Here is a 23,324-nt window from a genome sequence, read left to right on the forward strand (position 1 = left end):
GGGAAGACTGACACCTACTGAATCACCAGTCTCACTTGCTGCAGCATTATCCTTGAGGAAGGTAGTGCTTGTAAGGGCAGACAAAATCACAGCATGTAGTGGTACAGCAGCAGGTGTTTAGTTATGCTAGTAATACTTTCTAGGAAGTCATAATAACAGTGAGAGCCCCTCTTGGTATCTGCACTACCAAATTCCTCTGCTTTCTGAGCATGAAGCTGTGCAAGTATATGCTTCGCAGGCACAGAATAAATATTTCATTAATCATAAGTGAGGATTCTCTTCTATGTATGTTCTTCTCTCTATTCTTTAGCAACTGCTCCCTCTCCAGGACATCTTCCTTTCTGCAATACGTTTATCTTTGTAAAATATGGATAAATTCTATGCTTTCAGCTGTTGTGTTTGGATATATCTAGAGTGGTACTTAAATCTGAACTCCCAAAGGTGTCAGTCAAACTCGTCTTTCCTGGTTCAGTGAATGTTCTTTAATAATATTTAATTATTGTATCTCTCTCTCTCCCCCCCCCATATATATATATATATATATATATATATATATATATATATATATATATATATATATATATATATATATATATAGGGAGTGATAACATTTTCAGGCCTTTTAAATAAAAAAAATTCGGGGGGTGCTTTTTTTTTTGCTTCTGTTTTGCGGAGTTATTGCTAATTATCCCATCACTACTACTGGCAGAATGTTACTTGTACTGCTGTCATCTTGTTCCTGTTAATGTTTTAAATACATCATTCAGACATGTAAGTACCAGCCGGAACAGCACTGTGAATGGGCTTTCTTTGGTGACTGATGTGTGTCCTGCTGGAGGTACACTAACACTAAAACAACCAGGCATATCATCACCCAAATTTATCCTTAACAACAATTTGGATCATCGGTGACAGCGAAGAATGGGCTAAAAGCTACATTTAAACCAGACAGGCTTGATCTCTCAATCATAATCAATTTACTTCTATCCCACACACTCCTACCCTAGTGTTTATATCACACTGTTTATTACTGAACATGATGGTGAAACTGAAGTTAAATAAAATGGAGCATGTCCGTGCCGGTAGTCTGCGGAGAGCTGAAACGTCACAGGGTGCTGGCTTTTCCTAGTTTCCCATTGCCTGAATGCCTGTAAAAGCAGCTGTAAACAAGGAGGAGGAGCCAACCTAGCCATCTCTAGTAGGAGAGGCTGCTACATAGGAGGAGGATGAAATAAATGGGGAGTCGCCAGCCACCATCAGGAGAGGAACTAGGAGTTGCCAATGGGACCAGAAACCTCCACGGGGGAAGGAATGTTCAAAGTGGAAGGGAACCAGGCAGCTGGTGCAGAGGAGTAGAGAAGAAAGGGACCTGGTGACAGAGAAACATGTGCCAGGTACCAGAGATGAGAGAAAGGGTGAAATGTAGAGCAAAAACTGAGGTGTGATTTAAAAAAAAAAAGAACATGCATTGCATTAAAGATAATAACTCTACCTCAATATTTTCCTTGCTTTATTTTTCCACATAAGCTGTTATAGTAGCTGCATAGGGCTGATGCCTGACTGCAACAGGATGGTTTTGAGAGGGGAGATGTCCTCTCTATTAACAGGTAGCCAACACTGCCAGATTTGAGAACCCCTGGTGTACATCGAAGTTCATTTCAAGCTCCCTGCTGTGTTATTTTGGGGGCTGTGTTCCTCTCCTTAAAGGTTCACATCATATTAAATGGTTTCATTGGTCAAACAAAAAAGCCCCACATCTTTTGCAGCCTGTCCCATACAACAGGACTGCAATCAGCTCAAACACTCCCTTCCTCCTGTTATTTTTATTATTCTTCCCACAAGCAAACTGTCCCCCCTCCCTTAAAAAAAACCCGTATCAATTTTTGAAAATCACTTACCTTTTCCAGGAGCCATACACAGATGTTTTCTGCCTGATGGAAGGATGCTCCAGTCACTTACATACTGGCATATTTACAGCCATTCAGCCAATCTCAGGGATGCCACAGGAGCCACAAAAGTGCCCGCTTCCTTACCTTCTTCCCACAGGGCACACAAAAGAAAATTGCAGGCACAGGTGGTGAGCATGGGTACAGGATACTAGCTCAATTCTCACACTGCTCGCAGTGCAGTCAAGGAAACAGCTGAACCAGGTAGAAGAGATTATTGGAAGGGGGAACGGCCCAGTGGTTAAGATGCAAGCAGAGGACTAGGGAGGCTTATTTTCAGTTCCCGGCGCTGACAGACTTCCCGTGTAACCTTGAGCAAGCTGCTCCAGTCTTTCCATGCCTCAGTTTCCCATCTGTGAAATCAGCACTTTTCTATATCATAGGGGTGTTGTGAGATTAAATGCATTAAAGACTGTGAGATGTTCAGCTTCCACACTCATTGTGGGGGGGAAGCTATACATGTCTTAGATAACAAGAGCTGGTTTTTGTGACGTACAAAACCTACTGATGGGCTGGGAAAGAAATTGGTGGGTTAGTTTTGAAATTAAGCTAAGGACTACACGAGCTGCTGCTGTCTGCGTGAGGGGAGATGGAAGCTAACGGAGGATCCCAAAGCTGCCCCTAGGTGTGGAGCCAGGAGGAAATGAAAGCAATAGAAGCAGGGGGGGCTGGGATTGGGGGGGGGTTGGAAGAAGCTCCCTCCAGCATGCGACTCAGGGGCAGCAGTGGAGACCGGTAGCCGGGAATGCTGGGCGGCCAGGGGCAGGAGGGTATCGGGGGGCTGTGAGGGGAACACGGCAGTGGGGGTAGGGTGGTATATGGGGGGGGGGCGCTGCCCTATAGCTCACAGCGACCCAAGGCTGTGTATTTCCATCATGCCCGCCCCTGGCCCTGGTACAGCAGGGCTGAGGGGCCTGCAGCTGTCCTGTGTGGAAAGGCCTCGCTCGCAGCTGGGCCAGGCCTTTGGGGGTGGGGGGAGCCCTGGCGGACACCACGTTTCCATGGCTCCCGTTCCACGCTGCAGGCGGGCCTGGCCAGCACCGTCCTGCCCCGTGACGAGCTGCCCCGGGGGGGGGGCACCTGACTGGGGCAGTTTCGTTATCAGCCCAATTACTAGCCTCGGGGGTGGGGGCAACATGGGGAGCGCCCGCAACCCGGCCCGCGCGGGCGGGGCCTAGGCCAGGGAGCGACTCGCCCTTTCCCGCCATTTCTGCCCACCCTGAAGCAGCGCGAGCTGCGATCACCCATCTCCCGCCCCCACCCTGCCCATTGGCTGCCCTTGTGTGACGCGAGCCAAAGAGGGCGGGGCTTTGGCCAGGAGGCGCGGCCAGCCGGCCGGAGACGGGTGGGTTGAGTCGTGCTCGTGCGCCTGGTGGGCGGGGCCATGTAGGATGGTCCTGGGAGGGGGGGAAAGAACAAGAGGGGGAGGGCACTGTAAAGGGGGACAGAGCAATGGGGAGGGGATGGCACTGGGGGCTGTATGGGGTAGGGGCAATGGGGGACTGTAAAGGGGACAGAGAAATGGGGAGGAGAGGATACTGGGGTGCAGTATGGGGAGGGGCAATAGGGGAGGGCACTGGGGGCTGTAAAGGGGACAGAGAAATGGGGGGAGGATACTGGGGGAGCTGTATGGGGTGGGGCAATAGGGGGAGGGCACTGGGGGGCTGTAAAGGGGGACAGAGAAATGGGGGGAGGATACTGGGGGAGCTGTATGGGGTAGGGGCAATAGGGGAGTACATTGGAGGGCTGTAAGGGGGACAGAGAAATGGGGGGAGGATACTGGGGGAGCTGTATGGGGTAGGGGCAATAGGGGAGTACATTGGAGGGCTGTAAAGGGGGAGAGAGCAAGGGGGGGCTGTATGGGGTAGGGGCAATAGGGGGAAGGTAGTGAGGGGCTGTGGGGGGAAGAGAAGGATGCTGGGTGGCTGTAGTGGGGAGGGGCAATAGGGGGAGGGTACTGGGGGGGCTGTATGGGGCAGAATCCTAGAAATGTAGGACCTGAAAGGTCCTTAATAAGTCATCTAGTTCAGGCCCCTGCACTAGGATAGGACTAAGTATTATGTGGACCATCCCTGACAAGTGTTTGTTTAACCTGTTCTTGAAATCCTCTAACCTCCTTAGGTAATTTGTTCCAGTGCTTAACTACCCTGACAGTTAGGAAGACTTCCTAATGTTTAACCTAAATCTCCCTTGCTCACTTTAAGCCCATTACTTCTTGTCCTGTCCTAGATGGATAATGAGAACAATTTATCACCCTCCTTTTCATAACAACTTTTACCTACTTGAAGATTATCATTCCCTCCCCTCCCCCTATCTTTTTTCCAAACCAATCTAATTTTTTCAGTCTTTCCTTGTAGGTCATGTTTTCTAGATCTTTAATAATTTTTGTTGCTCTGCTATGGGCTTTCTCCACAGTGTCCACATCTTTCCCGAACTGTGGTGTTCAGAACTGGACAGAATACAGCAGTTGAGGCCTTATCAGTGTGGAATAGAGTAGAATTACTTCTCACGTCCTGCTTACAATGCTCCTGCTAATACTTCTCAGAATGTTGTTGGGTTTTTTTGCAACAATATTACATTGTTGACTTATATTTAGTTTGTGATCCACTATAACCACTCATCCTTTTCTGCCCTACTCCTTCCTAGACAATCGTTTCCCATTTTGTATTGTGCAATTGATTATTCCTTCCTAATGGTGGTACTGCACAGATATGCTTATTGAATTTCATCTTGTTTATTTCAGACCATTTCTCTCGTTTGTCAATATACCTTTGAATTCTAATCATGCCCTCCAAAGTGCTTGCAACCTCTCCCACCTTGGTCCACAAACTTTATCAGTGTACTCTCCCATTAGCCATATCATTTATGAAGATATTGAATAGAACAGGACCTAGGACAGATCCCTGTGGGACCACACTTGATATGCCCTTCCAGCCTGCTTGTGAACTATTGATAACTATTTTCCAACCAGTTTTGCACCCACCTCAGGTTTGTCAAGGCTATATTTCTCTAGTTTGTTTATCAGAATGTCAAGCAACAGTATCAAAAGCCTTACTAAAATCAAGATATCACATCTACTCCTTCCCTCATGGCTTGTTACCCTGTTAAAGAAGGATATTACGTTGGTTTGATACAATTTGTTCTTGACAAATCCATGTTGACTGATACCTTATTTTCTTCTAGGTGCTTACAAATTGATTATTTGCTGCATTATTTTTCCAGATACGGAATATGAGCTGACTGGTCTGTAAGTCCCTGGGTTGTCCTTATTCCCCTTTTTACAGCTAGGCACTATATTTGCCCTTTTCCTCTCCAGGAAAGGGGCAATGGGTCTCTAAAACATCCATTAAAAAAAATAAAGTAGTATCTCTTTATTCAGCTACGAAGAAGCAGCTTCATTTCCGAGCATGTCTTGCTGAGGTATCCTTTGGAGAGCTGATCAGGTATAAGTGACAAACTTCACCCAGCCCAATTGCAATGCCAAAATAAAACCCTTAACAGGGAACCAGAGGGCCTCTAAAATGAGATTAAGCGGCAGATGATATTGCATTAAGTGAATGACAACTAGAAAAAAGGAATCTGCTTACGTACGACCAGGATCAGTTTGCAAGTTAGCTGCTCTCACACCTGGGAGTCTCATAAGTAAGAGGTGCCTTAGCAAGTAATCGCCGGAGAACAGAGAAGGAAAGAATCTCTGGATTTGAATTGTCAGCCCTGTTCTCTTGTTTTCAGACGTGAGAAATGTCTTCTGATGATCGCTGGTCTGCAGAGGAAGAGGACAGTCAAGTCTCTAAACTGACACGGAAAGCTAGAGACTCTCCATTTGTTCCTGTAGGTGAGTTGAATCTTTCTGTGCACACAGAGTGCTATGGACAGGGTTTTATTGCAATAATTCTGGCCTGTTTTTCCTCAGAAATAATCTCTTCAGCTAGTAATGGAGGTTAATAGATTTTTTCCAGAAATAGCTAAAATGTACACTGGTTAAACATGGAACAGCAAAATTGATAGCGTGAAAAGGTTTTTCTCCTTCCACTGTCAACTGTCGTACACCATTACTCTATCGTAATAATAGGATGGCCAGAGTAAAGTATAGATCTGTTGCAAAGGTGGCTGTTACTTTATCAGTAGTCTGATGGAAGCCTGTTATAACCTTCATTTAAAAGGTGTCTTTACTGTAATTGTGCAGCTTCCTATCTAGTACCTTCTACATGGGGCTTCTTCCCTCAGAAACAGAGCTTTACAGGTTTCTATATTCACACACCATTGAATCAGACCTTCCTTTAAAAACCAATATATTAAGTGAGATGAGTCACATCCAGAATACTAGGTTTTCAGGAACTGTGCAGACCTGGAAAGGCAAGGAGAAGCCTCACCAAGTTTCATCCATCAAACTTCATTAGGCTTCCCTAACATTTAGCAGCAACAGCAGGACTGTCAGAACAGAAGCTCTTCTAAACCTTAAAGTGATTTGTATGTACCAGACTAAATGAACACAGGCTAATCTGTATACACTGTTGTCAATTTAGCAGGTTGCAAGGACACAGATTGCTTTTTTGCAGCATGTGGGGGTGGTTCTAATTGAAAGATAAAAGAATAATTTAGTTATTCAATTTATATACCAAATAACAAAAGTAATTGAAAGTGATTTACAGGCCCTGACTTAACTTGAAAAGCAAAAAAAAGCAGAGATAAAATTAAACCTCTAATTGATGCTTCTTTCCCTACTTCAGAAAGAAAAGAAGTCAGATAATATGAGAGTGGATATAGCTACACTATTTTCTGGTACAGAAAGTTGGATGCTTTGTTCAAACAGCATGTCTAATTTAGCATTTGGTAAACACTACTTTTTTAGGTCAGAAGGGGCAGATTCTGCAAACCCTTAATATGCTCATTCCTCACCCTATGCACTGTTTGGTAGATTTTAGCTTAAGGAATGTAGTATTTAGAGTAATTTATCTGACATTCTTTAAGCCAAAGTTACATTTTCTGGTTCTACACATTTATTGAACTTCACCCTCCTTCTGAATGCATAGGGATGGCAGGCTTTGTTGCTGTCGTGGGCTATGGTCTCTACAAGCTAAAACACAGAGGAGATCAGAAAATGTCAGTCCATCTCATTCACATGAGAGTTGCAGCACAGGGCTTTGTCGTAGGAGCAATAACAATAGGTAAGATACTGTTTTGAGCAGAAACCTTTTTAAAGATACCTTTGCAGTAGCTGAGCCTTTTTCTGGGGGGCGGATGGGGTAGTCTTCTGCCCATATAGTAGTGAGCCTACTCATAGGCTGCTTGACTTACCTCTACTTTCAGCAAGTATTCTCCCATTTCACAGCTAACAGCTATATCTTCTGTAAATCACTGTAGCTCATGATTCATGATATAACTATTCAAATTGGGATTTATTGGACCATTTAACGTCCAGCTGTTACCTCCTTGCACCACTTATTTTTTAGGATATTTAGAGAAGACATTTTTACTGCTAAATAATTTTACCTATGCTAGTTTGCAGACATTATAATTAAATGAAAAGAAGCCAAACTGTTTGCATGAAGAGTAATTGCTGAACTATCTTTCAAATGAAAAACACCAATAGGTAACAGTATCTGCTCTTTTTTGTTAGGTGTTCTCTTCTCTATGTATAAGGATTACGTTAAACCTCAGTTCAAGAATGGGACCAAAAAGTGAACCAACTCCATAGGAGCAAGCAGGAGAGGAAAGCATATGTTCAGTATTATTTAGAATTTCTATATGTAAACATTGTAAGAATTTTAAGTAATAATCACCAGGACTTCTGTTAGCTCTGCCATTGAATGGCTGCTCTACGCTAAAGCCAACTGTTGGGATCAATACCTAAACTCACAATATCCATGTCTATGATGCTAGAGGCAATAGACTCATCATGACTGACAGCACAGTCAGTACCAATGTTTCAGCAGTCCCTGCCAGCTAGAGTACTGTGCAAGGAGGAGAATTGTTATCTGGGGCAGAGGCAGCCATCTCCCTACATCAAGCTCAGAATGCTGCAGTACATCCCGTGCATCCTAGTTAGGAAAGAGGGCTACAGTATGGAAAGAGAGCATTGCAAGATTGTTCTTTGGCGTTAGCAGTAGACAGTTAACAGAAGACCTGAGTAGCCCAATGTCTTGTACCATTCCTGGTTGTCTAAATGTTTTGTGCCAATATATTTAATAGGCTGCTGTTTATGCTTTTAATTTTTAAATAATTTTATTTATTAAATCTGTATATATAGAGGAGTAACCCACTTCGTTACAATAAAACACTCATGTTTCAACTCGCTGAAGCCAATAGTTATAGCTACAATAACTAGATTTTGAACAGGTGCTCACTATGAAATACTGGGTTCACTGCTCTTTGGCCTGTTGCATATTTCACGTCATTGCTATTGAGACCTTCACCTGCCAGACATATCTGGTTTAACAAAGATGCTCTCTAAACCACAGCAGTGATTAATGTGATGCAAGTAATGAGATTACAACAAGAGCCTCTTCCTTTCAACTAAAGCAATAGTGTTTGCAAACAAAAGCTCTGGCAGCTATTTAAGAACTCCCCAGCGATAACACACATGTCAGAGGGACTCCTGGTTCAGTTACTGTACAGGCTGAGACTTGCCTGCCACAGAAAGATGGCACCAAATTACAGCTAGCACCAACTGGGGTGGAGACCAAGGCTAGGGGCAGCCTGCCTCTTAAGCGAATCAGCTGAGGGGGACTATTCCTCAGCCTAAAACCAAGATCCTTAGTGCCCCTTGTATGTAGCTACAGCAGCAAGCAGAAGCCGCTTGCTAGATGCCTAATCCACATTGGTCAAGGTAACATTCTAATGGAATTTACTAAAAAACAAAAGCAAGTACCACCTGCAACAGATTTAGGTTATGTCTACACTACAGACCTTACAGCAGCATAGCTGTACCGCTTGTAAGGTCTCCTGTGTAGCCGCACTTTGCCAGCAGGAGAGAGCTCTTCTGCTGGCATAATTAAACCACCTACAATGAGTGGCATTAGCTATGTTGGCAGGAGACCCTCTCCTGCTGACATAGTCCTGTCCACACCAGCACTTTTGCCAGTGAATCTGATGTCGGTCAGGGGTGTGTGGTTTTTAATTCTTCACACTCCTGACTGACAAAAGTGGTAGTGTAGACAAAGCTTTAGTGTGAGTAAGAGTATCTGAATAAGACTCATTTTGCAAAAACATTTACAGCACGTTTACATCTTTCCACATTAACTGGTGGAAACTTGGACACCATTGCCCATGCTACACTTCAATCCAGACTTTAGGGTCTCACTACAGGTGGGAGGCAGAGAATATCCTCTGGCGTATTGCATTCTGTACTCACACTGGTAGCGTCTTCCCTCGCATGTAACAGCTACAAGTTTTTGCAGTTGTTCATACTGTACAGTCTGTTCTTGTACAGAAAACAGCCAGTGAAAGTTAACAACTTTCTGGGTCATCTGACCTGAAGAATATCAGCATTATTTCTTAAGCAAATGAAGCCTGAACAGAAAAAGCTAAAGTGAATTTGACACATTTATTTGACAGTCTAGGGTTCCATCATGTTCATCACAAATCAAAATGTAATCAATATATTTAATAAATGAGTGCCAAATACACAGGGATAGAAATGCTTCATTGGTAAGAGATTTAATTAAAAAACAGAAGTAAGATGCCTCAGAACTAAGACCACATTAGACATTTATAAAAATATAATTCAGGGTATCTTGCATTTGAAGGCAGTTCCTGCCTCAGGGTTCTTTGCACAACTGCAAAAGATTTATCCATTCAAAAAAACCCAAAACAAAACAGACTTTCCCACCCAGAATATCATGGCCTCAAGCTCTGAGTTTGGAACCATCCAATTCTCAGAAATTATCCTAAATCATTCAAGACTTCTTGAAATGGCATGAAAATGCAAAGCTCATGTTCAATTCCATTTGTGTAAAGCTAGCCCCAGGAAAAGTTAACCCCATTCTGTGGTTGTTGGTTGGCTTAAAACAAGAGGCCACATTTCACCTATAGATGGGAAGCTGCTGTGTAACTGTGCACATGGATTTATTCAGTTACATTTATGGCTGGAAGAACTACATGAAGAAATTTTGAAGTTCCCTCTTCAGGACTTAGTAGTTAACAGGCACCTTCCATGGTGAGCACTCTGAATAGAGCAGTGTCCACTCCTATAATTGTATAGACCAATACTTAAATCAAGGATTCTACCTCTGATGTTTGAAATTGAGAATTAAGCATTTCAACACACTGTCGGTCAAATACAAGCTGGGATGTGATGACAAAGAAAACAAAGTTAGACTGAATGCACAAAGATACAACCCTTTGTGTCCTCCCATTCCAGTTACACTGTAAAAGCAGCAAAGAATCCTGTGGCACCTTATAGACTAACAGACTGTAGTTACCATTTCCTACGCAGCAGTCAGCAATGTAGCTGTTGGGGGCCAGGCAAGCACCTGAAATAAAATCCTAGAGCAGCTCAGTATTGAAGAACTGGCCAGATGCTTAGAAGAGGTGGGCAGGGAAGTGAGGATTGCCACGCTCTTGGAGCAGGAGACCTCTTCAGATCGCCACAGTGGAGGCTAGAGAGGTTTGAGATGATAGGACTCATTGCTATAGTAACTGAGCACCTAAGTACCTGGACAGATAGGGAAGGCGTTTTTAGACAGAAGGGAGCAGAAATGGAAGGGCATGCCCAGAACAGAATCTGCATTTTACAGAAACCTTGTACACGTCTTCCTTAGGCTCCAATGGATTTGCACTTCAGAATCTGCCCAGGCTTTTGAGTTAATTATTTCTCATTGTGTAGTCTCCTTAGTGTACTTCATAAATGAGATCATTCAAAATCAAATGTAAAATCTTAACATTACTCATTTGGACAATCTTCCAAAAGCTGGAAAACATGTTACTGTCCCATCATTTAGTTGACCTAAGAAACACCAAGCAGAATAAGTTTAGATCTAAATTCATAAGGAGATTCAAATATCTATAATTTACTACCCAAATAATTTACAATTAAAAAAAGGATTAAGGAAAATATTTTGAGTACCTAAAAGGAAGACAAACCCATAGGGTGTGTGATATTATGAACTGGTTTGACTCTGGCTCTTCACTGGTCCTGTGAGAACCTTCATGGCTGATGTCAAGTGCAATGTCTGTCGATTCCATCTGACACTCCTCTGCAGATGTCAGTTTTATCCTGTGCTCCTTCTCGGAGGAAATCTTTCCGTCATTCATGATGCTTGACCATACCCGTTTCTGAACTAACCAAAAGTAAGGAAAATCCTTTTCTGCAGCACAAAGAGGCTTCAAAATTGTTTTTGTTCTTGCTACTGCAGTTCAGGGAATCATCTAGTCACAATTGAGTCTGCATCGACATTGTTCAGAAGGAAGAGTTCAGGGTGAGTAGTAAGTCCCAGCTGATACTAGAGAAGGCAAAGAAGAAAATTAGGGAAACCACTTTGAAACAGAAGCCAAAGACAATGAAATCAAGGGTGATTAGGTTGCAGTCACTAAGCAGAGGGTTTTGTGCTTTGGCTTTCTTCAGCCTAAAACTTTGTTTAAAAGTCCTTGATCAATGCTTGAAATCCTGAAGTGTTACAGAAACATCTTATTTTGTTCAGACAATGAGTTTCATAGGACTTGTACAACCCAGAAATGCAAGCAGCCTGGCCTGGAGTCCATATAGAGACTATTTCTCCAGGGCAGGTAGTAATTGAGACAATTGCACGTCACAGGCACAGAGGCATGACCAAGACCAAGTTCTTTTCCAGCCGTTAAGTGCTATTCTCTCTGAACTGCTACATACCCTGCAGTTTTATTTCACTAAGGGCTTGCCTACACCCTGATTTAGTGCACAGCAAGCCAGGGTGTTTGAAACAGCAGGATGTCAAAGCACACTATGGAATTTTTGGTGCATGGAAGCAGAGGCTATGCAGCCAGTTAGTGCCATGTAGACAAGCCCTTAGGAACTGGTACTGCCAGAAGGCCAAGTAGCTCCAAGCCATACAGTACAGTAGAACCTCAGAGTTACGAACAGCAGAGTTACGAACTGACCAGTCAACCACACCCCTCATTTGGAACTGGAAGTACGCAATCAAGAAGTAGCAGAGACAAAAAAAGCAAATACAGTACAGTACGGTGTTCAACGTAAACTACTAAAAAAGGGCAAAGTTAGAAAAATATTTGACAAAATAAGGGAACTGTTTCTGTGATTTGTTTAATTTAAATTAAGATGGTTAAAAGCAGCATTTTTCTTCTTCATAGTAAAGTTGCAAAGCTTTATTAAGGCAATGTTCAGCTGTAAGCTTTTGAAAGAACCATAACATTTAGTTTAGACTTACAAAAATTTTAGAGTTACGAACAACCTCCATTCCCGAGGTGTTTGTAACTCTGAGGTTTTACTGTAGCTCATAAGGTCATCTAAATCATAATCTGATAAGCAAGAATCTTAGTTAACTCAGATGACTGATTCTTTGGTCCTGCCACTTTCATTATACAAAATAAAATAAAATCCAAGTTTTGTGAGGCTGTTAGATGTTAAAACCAAAGCATTAAATCAATTTTTATTCTTTAATCAGCAGCAGTAAATCTGACTGGTTATAAATATGATAAAAAATACTGTACCACAATTAACTGATTTATTAAAGTTATTTTGATTAATCTGAAGGAGTGTCATTGAAAGACTGAAGCAACATGCAGCTGATTAAAAAACAAAGGTGATTCAGCCACCAGGACAGGAGACAGATTTTTCCGTCTTTTCATGCTGATTATCACTTATTACAGTACATCTTCTACATTAATTACCTACTAGATTATTAACAGTAGGAGCACAGAGCATGATCCAACAGGAAAACCCAATCTCCATTTATCAGAACACGGGATTCACCCTTTTCAAGTAGTGTGAATTTGTTACAGAAAGTTTAGTGAAGCAAACAGTGGATGCTGTTTCATTGCAACAGGTTTTCTCTGCCAGGGTGCACTCTCAATTAGCCAGAGATAATAACCAGTTATTTATCTTATATCTGGACAGGCTTCAGTCACTAGTGGCCAGCCAAAGAATATGCTGCTATGCTCTAGGACCCAAGAGTTACAGCTTTATAAAATCCTGTTTTGTATCCAGTTTATGTCTCAGCTGCAGTAGTTTGAGGACTCCCTTTAAAAGGGATTTGTGTCTGATTTACAAGTTAGCTTATGAGAGCAATGGCTGTTGATAAGTTTTTATTTAATGGACACAATATTTCACATCAATACATGTTACAAAAACATGCAAGGGACACAGATGCAATATCCCATTACTGTTTCTGTTGGGGGGAATCAAGGACAGTATCTTTCTCAGTTATAATTTCCTGTTACATCAACATGCAAGTTTGCCTGATTCCACGGATATACGAGATAAAGTTATTCTTCTCTGTGAAGATTAAGTTCATGCTTAATTATTCAAAATTTGTTAAAAAATTCAGTTGTAAGAAATCAAAAGGCAAGACAAGAGTTTTCAATGGACTGAAACTTACCAGTGTTTCTTACATGGTAGAAACAAAGAAACTAAATAGGTATTAATTTAATTAAAGGCCTGTAGCCAGCTTACAAATTCAGTGTTTCCTCTAAGAGAAATAAATAATATGGATTACTTACAGCTTCCAGTTCACTTAAAGCAGATAGGGAAAGCTTGTAATAAAAAATGGGAAAGAAAGTTCCCATATCACATAGTAACACAAAGATCAATTTTTGAACAGAAGCAAAAGTTCAGGCTTATTTAAAAAAAGAAAGGAGTGTGCAATGCCTGCTTCTAAGAATTCCCTCCCCACTCCCAAATAGATTTTAAGGCCAGATGGGACCATTAGATCACCAAGTCTGAACTCCTGAATAAGATCAGGCCACAGGATTTCACCCAATTACCTGTATTCATTCCTAGTCCAACTAAGCAGAGTTTATCCCCTATTAAGGTTGTTCCTGGCCAAAATATGTTGGCATTTGATTTGTTTTGTGAGTAAGTGGGGAGGCGAGATAGCCTAAAACCAATCAGATTGGTTTAGTGCATTTGCTATTTTGACTGAGGATGAGGAAGTGGCAAGACATGCAGAAATGTGGCAGTAAATGGTCTAAATGCAGAATGGTAAGTTGGTCTTCCAAAGAGAGCCACCCAAAGACACCTCTAAAAATGCTCAACTGAACCCTAGCAAGAATTAGATACAGGCAGTCAGGTTGCACAAGCTAACAGCATATCAATCCTTTGCTATTGCTGGGAGCAGAAGCACTCAATACTGCCCTGAAGGGAGTGGAGAATAGTTGAATGTCTTGCACGAACAAGGACCGTAGTGACAATTTCTGGCAACGGCAGTTAGTGAGAAGTTACTATGCACAGCTTGGAGAGAGTTAGTACAGAAATACTAAGCTTTGCATGCAATCTAGTGTACAGGGCCAGTAAAACTATAGCATCTCAATCATTTGGGCATCAATACGAGTTTCTTTTAAAGCAACATACTGGGTGTCGCAATTTAAAAAAAAAAAAAAAAAGACCCAAGAAACCAAGTTGAAAAAGTGTCTCTTCTTTTAATTGAAAATGTAGTGCATACAAATTGATTCATGCTCAATTAAAAAAAATTGAGTTTCACAAAGAATAGAATAGAAGCTAAATTATAGCACACTAAGAGGACTTTTATACAGAAGCTGCTGCATATAGCCATGATTTTGATATACAGTTCGCATCATATCCAACAGTGACAGTCATACATGTTCACAGTTGTCATGCATTTTTGACACTTTTACAAACCAGAAATTTTTAAAATGCATTAATATCTAAGGCATAAAAATTAAACTACAGGAACTTATAAGCTAATGAAGGCAGCTAGATTCAAGCCTAACAGCAGTTCTAGATCATAAACGTGCCTTTGGTTAGACAGTCTATGTAATTTTGCTGCCAAAGGAAGACAGATTAACACATAAATCAGCGGAATTAGATATAAGACTACAAACCCTGGCAGTAAGTAGGATGCATACTCAGGATTTCTAGCTGGAATTTTGAACTAAAACATTAAGTGAAGTAATTTTTTTCTTTATATCAAGCATTAATACTTAAGTCAAGTATGTTTTGTCAGTTGACTAAGAGTAAATTAGCCAACTTTGTAGGCTTAGTCAAAATGATCATTAAAAAAGATTAGCAGCTTTAATTTTTGCCATCACAAATTCATCGTGTCTCTTGCTCATAGTTACAGCCTTCCTAACACTGAATTCCTTACCAAATGTATGAAACCAACTCTTTTATGCACTTGGGAGTTTATTTTTTCCTGTATGTCTGCACTTATTATCATAACAGGAGCTGTACATGTAAGTGTTCTTTACTACTATTGGAAACCATGAGGCTTATGCTTTACTCTAGCAATTTGAGACTATGGGCTAGACTCTCCATTGTCCTGCACCTCGTGTAGTCTAGGGCAAAGCAGGTGTAAACTTTTACTGTTCTGATTCAATAGCATTTTAACCCCAGTGCAAAGCGGATATAATGGACTAAGGCAAGTCGCAGGGCAATGGGAGAATCTGGCTGTATGCCTTTGCTTTGGCAAGACAGCAACTGTAACATTCAGTATCTATTTCTGACTGCTACAATGGACAGGAACATGGAAGTGGTCCAGCCTGAACTAGACTGAATGTTCTCACACCACCCAGTGAAAACCACATCCCATTTCCATACAGGAAAATATTTAAAGGCATTCTCCACACTTACTCTGGACATACCGGTATCTTTCACTTCCCATCGACATGATGGATGTCCCATACAGTCTGAAGTTTGTCCAAACAAGAGGCATTACAATAAAAAGAAAAAAGCTACCGTTCCCTTGTGAAATCTGTCTCTCCAACCCTCCGAAAGCCATGGATAACCCCCTTTATCTGCACAGAAGAATCACCTCTCTTGTGATGAACATGATAAACACTAAGACAATGAATTCTGAGAAAACCTTGTCTCCAATTAGAACTACAGAAACTAAGCTTGAAAACATACCTATATTAGACAGTCTCAATAAAATATTCCCACTTAAAAATAAATAGGACTAATTTTAGTGATCAGCAGAGTGAAGGACTAATAGCATGAGTTAAGTCAGGCAAAGCAAGGGGAGATGCCGTGCAACCCACACAGATCTTCCAGGGGACCCCAATCCTGTATTTTGTAATACCCCGGCTAGTCCAGTCCCTAGCCTCTGTTGAGCAGACTGCAACCATGCCATGCTTTTGGGAGGTTCACACAGAGGGATTGAGAAGTCCTTTGGAAGCCACTTTCACTTGTGACCCATGTCAGGATTTGAACCCAGTTCTCTTAAAGGGATGAAAAAACTAATGCACAAACTAAAATTTAGTAAAGATCAAAATATCTGATGGGCACATAAGATGAAGGACAGAACTGAGATCAGTTGAATTCTAGTGAAAATACCTCAATGCAAACACAAATGCTTACACACACAGTTATCAGCTAAAACTTCTATCAAATAGTAATAGAAGAAAAATTTTACTCAGTAAGATCCAGGACTTCAGTTTCCCTACAGGTTTGCTTTACAGGATCCACTGATGAACACACATTCCCCCCACCCCCTCCCCTAAAAACAATATTATATCCGCAAGGATATACCCACTTAATTCATGATAAAATTAGGACAAAATGTGCAGTCTTTTCCAAACAGAGAAAAGGAATGCATGTTTCTCACTGTGACCTTTGCAATACTAGATTGCAGACTGCCTCGGGAGGTGGAAGCAGCAGGAAGTACAATGGGGAAAGTATAAAGGGCCAGACTGGAAGTGAAAGTAAGTTAATTTAAAAAAATGGAGACCCAAATCATGGAAGGCTTTTGGCATATTCTGTTACGTTACACTCCATGAGTCATGATACAGGAAATTGCAGAAAATACAGAGAAAATTTCTATTAATGCCATACATACAAAATAAGTCACAGAATCATAAACAACCTGTAAACACTGATTTATTTTTTTACCCTTGCTGATCACCAGAATCACATACCAGGTAGGAAAAAATATGACAACTCTAATGCTTAGACTTCTAGTGTTTATGGGCTAGGATTTCTCCAACACAATTCCCACCTCCAGGAAGGAATTTCTGCACCCCATATTCATGCTGATTAACTGAAACCAGTAACTATTTTCTAATGTGTTTCGAGTGTGAAACAAACAGGTCAATTTGAGATTATAGAATACAACTGAATTCTGATCTGTGGAGGTAGATTGCATCACTTAGTGTCACAGACTTTACACGTTGCTTGTCTAATTGTGAGAAGGAGGATTAATACTTCAGATACGGTCCAAGCAGCTTGATTTCTGTTTACCAGCTTGTATTACAGATTCACTGGAAGACTTCAGAGGCAGAGAACTAGCTAAATGGAAGTGTCATTTTGGAACACAGAGTGTCTCTTTGCCAGGCTGTTAAGCCAGTTAGTGTCTGGATAATGGGTAAGTTACATGCAGTTCCTACATTGCAAAGCAGACATCTATTCTAGCAGCAACATAACATTATGTTTGTGATTAGATGTGTGTGATTAGAGGGGATCAGCAAGGAAACTTACTCATCTCTTTAGTTATCTTAACAACAAAATATTTCCCAGTATGTACATCTGAGCTTTTATACAACAAACTTACACAAGTATTTTCCGTGCAAATTGCACATACGTTTGGATATGTTCACACAGTAAACCATAGAAACGCACTGGCTCTGATGGCTACCTGCTGTGTGCAGACAGACCCAGTGTTTAGTTAATTTGAGCGACAGGTGATTCTTCAGTAAGCCCTGTTCTAGTGACGCTTACCGTTTGCCCACAGGCCAGGAAGGAGATCCCAAGAGCAATCAGACACAGCCAGCTCTGGAATTAAAGAAGGAGAGAACTATGAGAAACATTGCTGCAAGTTACAACCTTTTTCGCAGCTGCACTTTAATGAATGGAAACATGGAGGGATTACTAGATGCTATTTTTCAATAATTACTCAAAAGTCAAGTTACCAAATCTCTTCATAATGAGTTCTACAGAGAACGTTAAGGATGCTAAAGCATACTAAGCCTGCTGAGATTGTGAAAGCTATTCAATATTGTTGAGCATGGTTATAAGCTGTTTTAAACTTTGACACACTTTTCACAATAAGTAGAAACTTGGAGATACAGGAGCAGACACATGAAGGAGAGTCAAACTGCATGTTGACAGACTTTTTCCCCTTTTTTAATTTTTTTTTCTTTTTTTAAAACAAATGCATAATTGTCCCCTCTTACACACAAACAGATCTGGAATTTTGCATGATTCAGAAGGTCTCTCCCCCATCAGACTATTAGATGAGTCACAAAAGGAACTGGGATGAATGGTAAGAAGTTGCAAGGAGTAGTGGACTGAGCACAGAACTGAGTGGAGCTTCAGCATGTTTTGACTTATGGAAAACTGAGGCACATATCTGAAATGATGCACCTGGTGGGTGGTGAGGATTACCAGTACTTAGTGTTTGTAAGAGTTCTATGGTTTATTAAAAAATAGTTTCCAGCTCCTGGGAAAGCAAGTGCATTTTCTCAGTCCTGCCTACAAGCTGCCTCAGCCCAATAATCACCGGAATCACAATTTTAGACAGCAATGGTCTTGCCAAGGAGCGTGGAAGAACAGTACTTACCAAATATGCTACAAAGCACAGGTAGGCAACGCAGACAATAGCTGCAACCACATACAAGGCAAGATGTCCCAGTGCAGTGACATAGACCACCACAAAATACATGTTAATGGAGCAGACAATGAGAATGAGCACACCGCCAGCGATCTTCCAGCCTCTGAAAGGGAAGCCAAAAGAAACGGGATTACAGGGGCGTTTCGGGGAGAGGGATGTTCCTATTTGCCCTGGTGTTTGAAGGGAACACTTCTTGTAATGTAAATGCAAGACTCTGAAAATGAAGTCACCAGAATAGAAACTTTCATTGACCTGCACTGACTATTTTCTAAGAGGGTTGCGCCTTTTAGACTAAAAACACAGACTAGATAAAGGGAGAAGAAAAGAAGTCAAGACAGAGCTCAGGAAGCAATAAACACACACCTGTTTCTAGCATACTGGGCACCACTCCAAGGAGAGTGAGTTGTCAAACAGATCTTGGAGAGACCGGGCTAATGTATAAGAAACTTAAAAGCAGAACTCTAATACTGTTTGAGGAGTAAAAACAATTCACGTTTTTGTGAACAGTTAGCCCTGCTTAACTGTACTGAGGGAGGAAGAAAGGCCTAGTGGTTAGGGTGCCAGCCTGGACTTGAGAGACTTGGTTCTTCTACTTTGCCACAAAGTTCTCATGTGACCTTGGGCAAGTCACTTAGCCTCTCAATTCCCCATACGTAAAATGGGGATAAAACTCCCCTCCCTCAGAGGGTGTTGCGAGGTTAATACATTAACAATTGTGCTCAGATATCACATTTATTGGGACCAAGCACCCAAGATAGATATGAGTATTCAGGGCTAAATCAAATGGTTTTAAAACAGGAAAAGGTCAGGTGGGTGGGATTCTTTTCATACTTACAGTCCATTGGCAAAGTCATTCATCACAGGATGCAGGCTGGTGAACGTGAGGACTGGGATTAAAGCAAAGGGAAGCTGGAATAAGGAAACAAGATGCAGGAGATTAGGGCTGGGACTTTGTTTGCATAAAAAAACCCCAAACACCCAAAGTTTTCCCTTTAGCTATTGAAAGTGTGTCATCTAAGAGACCTCTCATGGCTAGGAATAGGAAGCAGTTTAAAGCCACAGCTGATGCTTTCCCACGTCCCCTCAACCGAGAGAATCTTCAGTGAAAGAATCCAGAAGCGTTGTTTATAGAAGCAAGACCCCACAGTATTTTTGCTCCTCTCTCTCTAGTCCAGCTGAACTAAGAGTTATTTTCTATGCTGGAATATGGACTGTATCATTCTTGAGTGCGAGGAGCAAGTTTCAGACAAGAACCATCGGAAGCTAAAATTCTTCTACTTTGAGAACTTAATTTGGCAGTTCCAATTCCTCATTTTACAACAGGAACAAGGCACCATAAATACATATGTAGGTCGTTGAAGAGCTGGAAATTCGAGGAGAATTGGACCAGCCAGGAAACTTGTTATTTTTTATGACTTTTAACTGTAAACAAGGTATAAATGTAACCCTCTTTAAATATAGTTCTTGCTCTTTGTAAATATTCAAGTGGTGCTCAGATAATTCAGTGAGAGGCATATAAGAGCCTAGAAGTAACTTATCTGTTCTGTAACTCGGCGGTTCTCAGCCTTTTTCTTTCTGAGGCCCTCCCACCATGCTATAAAAACTCCATGGCCCAGCTGTGCCACAACAATTGTTTTTCGGCATATAGAAGCCAGGGTTGGTGTTTAGGGGTAGCAAGCAGGGCAATTGTGCAGGGCCCCACACCACAGGGGGCACTCTGAAGCGAAGTTGCTCAGGCTTTGGCTTCAACCCCAGGCTGCAGTCCTATGCAGCAGGCCTTTGGCTTTCTGCCCTGGTCCCCTAGCGAGTCTAACGCTGGCCATGCTTGGCGGACCCCCTGAAATCTGCTCATGGCCCCCTAGGGGGCCCCGGACCCCTGGTTGAGAACCACTGCTATAACCAATGTTGGCCACAGTCCACAAGCAGCTACAGACCAGGGGCAGATTCTAAATTCACTGCTGCTGGAAAACTCAATTCTGATGGCAGCTGCTGCCATTTACAGGTCCCCCCTGCTCCCCTCCATACTTTTCTGTAAGCTGGTTGGCTGAGGGGTCTTGAGTGCAGAGAGCCCTGCACTCAAGACCCCTCAGCCAACCAGCTTACAGAAATGTTCAGAAGTGGGCCAACAGAAGGCCCTAAAGCCAACACTAGTAGTGACTAAGAGGTTGGTTCTGAACGAGGAGTTGCTAGTAGCTAATGCTTAGACATGACTCTCCAAGGAATAGTCCTGTGCTGTGAGTGCCCAGCTGCTCACCTGTAAGCTCTGGAGAACGTTCAAGAAGTCATTCATCCCAGTTAGGTGTTCAACGTCTTGAAAAATGGCAACCAGCAGGGTTGGAGTGATGGCAATGGAACGGGTCAAAATCACTCGAGCAAAACGCGACCACTTCAGGTTGAGGAATCCCTTTGGGGAGAGAAATGGAAGAGCTGCTGTTGCTACAAAGCAACATTCCAGAGTTAAACTGCAACAGGGGGAAGGGGAATGATCTACTACAGGGTGAGTTTTTTCTCTTAAAGAAACCTGAGTTAGGCTGGAATTTTCCAAGGGGATTTGGGGACCTAAGAGTCTGGTACATGGGTCAATAGCAGGAAAGCCTCATCCTGCAGCAAACTGCATGATCAGGAAAAGAAACTAGGCCTCCTCATGCATCTGACGAAGTGGGGATTCACCCACGAAAGCTCATGCTCCAATACGTTTGTTAGTCTATAAGGTGCCACAGAACTCTTTGCTGCTTAGGCCTCCACTGACCATCTCAATTTCAGGGGATTACAAGGGGAAGGGAGGAGAAACAGCCATAAGCCAGCACAACTGCAGAGTCACATACCTCCATGACAAACTGCCCAGAGTAGGTCCCAGTCATTGTTGAACTCTGACCTGCAGCAAGAATCCCAACTGCCCAGATGTAAAGAGCAGCAGGGCCAAAGTAACATCCCAGAACAACACCCTGAAACACAGAGGGTTTCCAGACACAAGTCAAATCGGTGTTAAATCCTAGATTTAAACGCTCAGTCAAAAGCAGAGTTCTTGGAGACAGCTGCTCCAAGAGACTGATCATGGGCCAGGCAGGAAGGAACGCTGTTCTGTTCCAACAGGACAACTCTTATAGGTTCAAGCTTTGAATAGTCTACATTTATTCAGAAGCAGCAGCTGCATATAACTCAGTCAAGGATCATTCAGATAAGACCACCCTGCCTGGCATCACTATAAAGCCACTCACCCCTTTGTAGATATCCACTTCCAAGGTTGCATTGTTATTTGGAAAGAGTCCGGTATAGGGGCTGCTGCTGTTTGTGCAGACTTTGTTCTAGAAGAGGACAAAACAGTTTAGGAAGTTTCATTTTTGTTAACAGATTTCAGAGAGCAGAAACCGTGGCTGGTAGAGTTTGGGGTAGAGGAGCTGGCCAGATGAAATGCATTAGCATTAATGTGTTGGGTGCATCTTGCAGGCTAGGGCGAGATCAGTGCCTACATTTATGCCTGCCGGGGCAGCGTAAAGGGGCCTTGCTTTAAATAAGAATCAGGCCCTCGGTGTATGAAACACTCAGGCCCACTGTTAACACAGTAGCTATTATTAACTCAGGTGCACAGCGTTTTAAGGTGTGTCTACACTGCAGCTGGGAGGTGCGACTGAAGTATGGGTAGACATACCTGATCTAGCTTTGATCTAACCAGCAGTGAAGCTGTGGCAGCATGGGTAGTGGGTTAGCCCCAAGGAGGTACCCGGGGTCCCAGGTGGGCAGGGCTAGCCATGCTGCTGCCTGCCTTGACTTCATTGCTATTGTTCATCGAGCTAGGGCACGCCAACATGTGCTGAAATCACACCTCCCGACGGCAGTGCCGATACATCCACCGCGTATATTACTCCCAGTAATCCAGAATCTCCACAAAACAAGTGCACAACCCCCAACAAACCCCAGAGACTCACCACTTGTTCATTAGTCTTCCCAAAAAAAGCTTCAGCAAAGACAGAGACGACGAAGACGTTAATGAGGAAGGAGATAAAGAGGGCAATGCAGGACTCTATGAAGAAATACTTATTGGCTTCTTGCACCTCCCTCTTGTCTGCACGATTCACCTGCCTTGACTGGAGAGAAAGCGTTTAAAGACAATTATGAGAGAGTATTTCAAAACCTCTAGGCGACGGAACCAGCTGTATCTCCAACAGGTGGTTCCTCTGGATTGCTACTGGACTTTGATTGTATCCCTCTTTAGGCCTTACAAACAGCAGTAAACAGCGTGAGACATTAGACATCAGCTAGCCAAGAGTAGCTGCTAATGCAACAACACTGTGGGGTGCATACAATGAGCAAAGCGGCATGGTTTGAAGAAGCAGGGCTGTGGCACCCATCCACAGGATATACTAGCAACACTACATGTTTGAGCACGTTGCTCCGGCAGACTGGATTTCCCCATGGTCAACTGCAGCTCCAAATGAAATCTCACCATGCTGGACATGCTTCCCAGCTACCCTGGCGCCCACAGGCTGCCCAGCCTTCTGCTGTGATGTCCCCCAAGATACAGGAGCTAGTAAGTTAAGGGGCGGCATCAGCCTGAGTTCTAAACATATGCTGCTATGGGGAGGGGGAAAGAGAAAAAAGCCCATCTTGTTTGCAGGACAGACGGATGGCCTTTAGCTTTAAAATTAGCCTGGGTTTGTCATCT

At 42.6% G+C, this 23,324-nt stretch overlaps 3 protein-coding genes across 9 annotated transcripts in view; 1 reads left to right on the forward strand and 2 right to left on the reverse strand.

Annotated features, from left to right (window-relative positions):
* CTDSP2 (CTD small phosphatase 2) overlaps positions 1 to 2,609 on the reverse strand; it is an 81,493-nt gene extending 78,884 nt beyond the window's left edge. Inside the window, exon 1 of the mRNA XM_039514285.1 lies at positions 1,899 to 2,609. Within this exon, the coding sequence (XP_039370219.1) occupies positions 1,899 to 1,914 (16 nt within the window). The 5' untranslated portion in view covers positions 1,915 to 2,609. The remainder of the gene's footprint in view (positions 1 to 1,898) is intronic.
* Positions 2,610 to 3,252: 643 nt separating this feature from the next.
* Positions 3,253 to 8,238, forward strand: HIGD1C (HIG1 hypoxia inducible domain family member 1C). Of its 4 annotated transcripts, XM_039514289.1 has the most exons (6): positions 3,926 to 4,067; positions 5,130 to 5,193; positions 5,326 to 5,389; positions 5,679 to 5,781; positions 6,980 to 7,114; positions 7,567 to 8,238. In XM_039514289.1, the coding sequence occupies exons 4-6, from the start codon at positions 5,688 to 5,690 to the stop codon at positions 7,629 to 7,631; spliced, it is 294 nt and encodes a 97-aa protein (XP_039370223.1). In that variant the 5' UTR covers positions 3,926 to 4,067; positions 5,130 to 5,193; positions 5,326 to 5,389; positions 5,679 to 5,687; the 3' UTR covers positions 7,632 to 8,238. The 4 variants fall into 4 exon arrangements, with proteins under 4 accessions (XP_039370222.1, XP_039370223.1, XP_039370220.1 ...); XM_039514286.1 differs by lacking the exon at positions 5,326 to 5,389; XM_039514288.1 differs by lacking the exons at positions 3,926 to 4,067; positions 5,130 to 5,193; positions 5,326 to 5,389 and adding an exon at positions 3,253 to 3,291.
* Positions 8,239 to 9,473: 1,235 nt separating this feature from the next.
* SLC11A2 (solute carrier family 11 member 2) overlaps positions 9,474 to 23,324 on the reverse strand; it is a 40,132-nt gene continuing 26,281 nt past the window's right edge. For all 4 annotated transcript variants that reach the window (XM_039514275.1, XM_039514274.1, XM_039514277.1 and 1 more), the window contains exons 10-17: positions 22,588 to 22,746; positions 21,880 to 21,966; positions 21,487 to 21,606; positions 20,916 to 21,065; positions 19,497 to 19,570; positions 18,611 to 18,764; positions 17,770 to 17,823; positions 9,474 to 11,389 (exon numbers count right to left, since the gene is read on the reverse strand). In XM_039514275.1, coding sequence (XP_039370209.1) covers positions 11,312 to 11,389; positions 17,770 to 17,823; positions 18,611 to 18,764; positions 19,497 to 19,570; positions 20,916 to 21,065; positions 21,487 to 21,606; positions 21,880 to 21,966; positions 22,588 to 22,746 — 876 coding nt within the window. In that variant the 3' untranslated portion in view covers positions 9,474 to 11,311. The remainder of the gene's footprint in view (positions 11,390 to 17,769; positions 17,824 to 18,610; positions 18,765 to 19,496; positions 19,571 to 20,915; positions 21,066 to 21,486; positions 21,607 to 21,879; positions 21,967 to 22,587; positions 22,747 to 23,324) is intronic.

Source organism: Mauremys reevesii, linkage group 25, assembly GCF_016161935.1.
Source record: "Mauremys reevesii isolate NIE-2019 linkage group 25, ASM1616193v1, whole genome shotgun sequence".
Lineage (NCBI taxonomy): Eukaryota > Metazoa > Chordata > Testudines > Geoemydidae > Mauremys > Mauremys reevesii.

What these genes read in the sequence shown, in the direction of transcription:
- HIGD1C (XM_039514288.1), top strand. Translation starts at nt 5,688, where the DNA reads ATGTCTTCTGATGATCGCTGGTCTGCAGAGGAAGAGGACAGTCAAGTC. An exon ending in CTCTCCATTTGTTCCTGTAG is followed by an intron (nt 5,782 to 6,979) that starts GTGAGTTGAATC and finishes CTGAATGCATAG; the next exon opens with GGATGGCAGGCTTTGTTGCT. An exon ending in CGTAGGAGCAATAACAATAG is followed by an intron (nt 7,115 to 7,566) that starts GTAAGATACTGT and finishes CTTTTTTGTTAG; the next exon opens with GTGTTCTCTTCTCTATGTAT.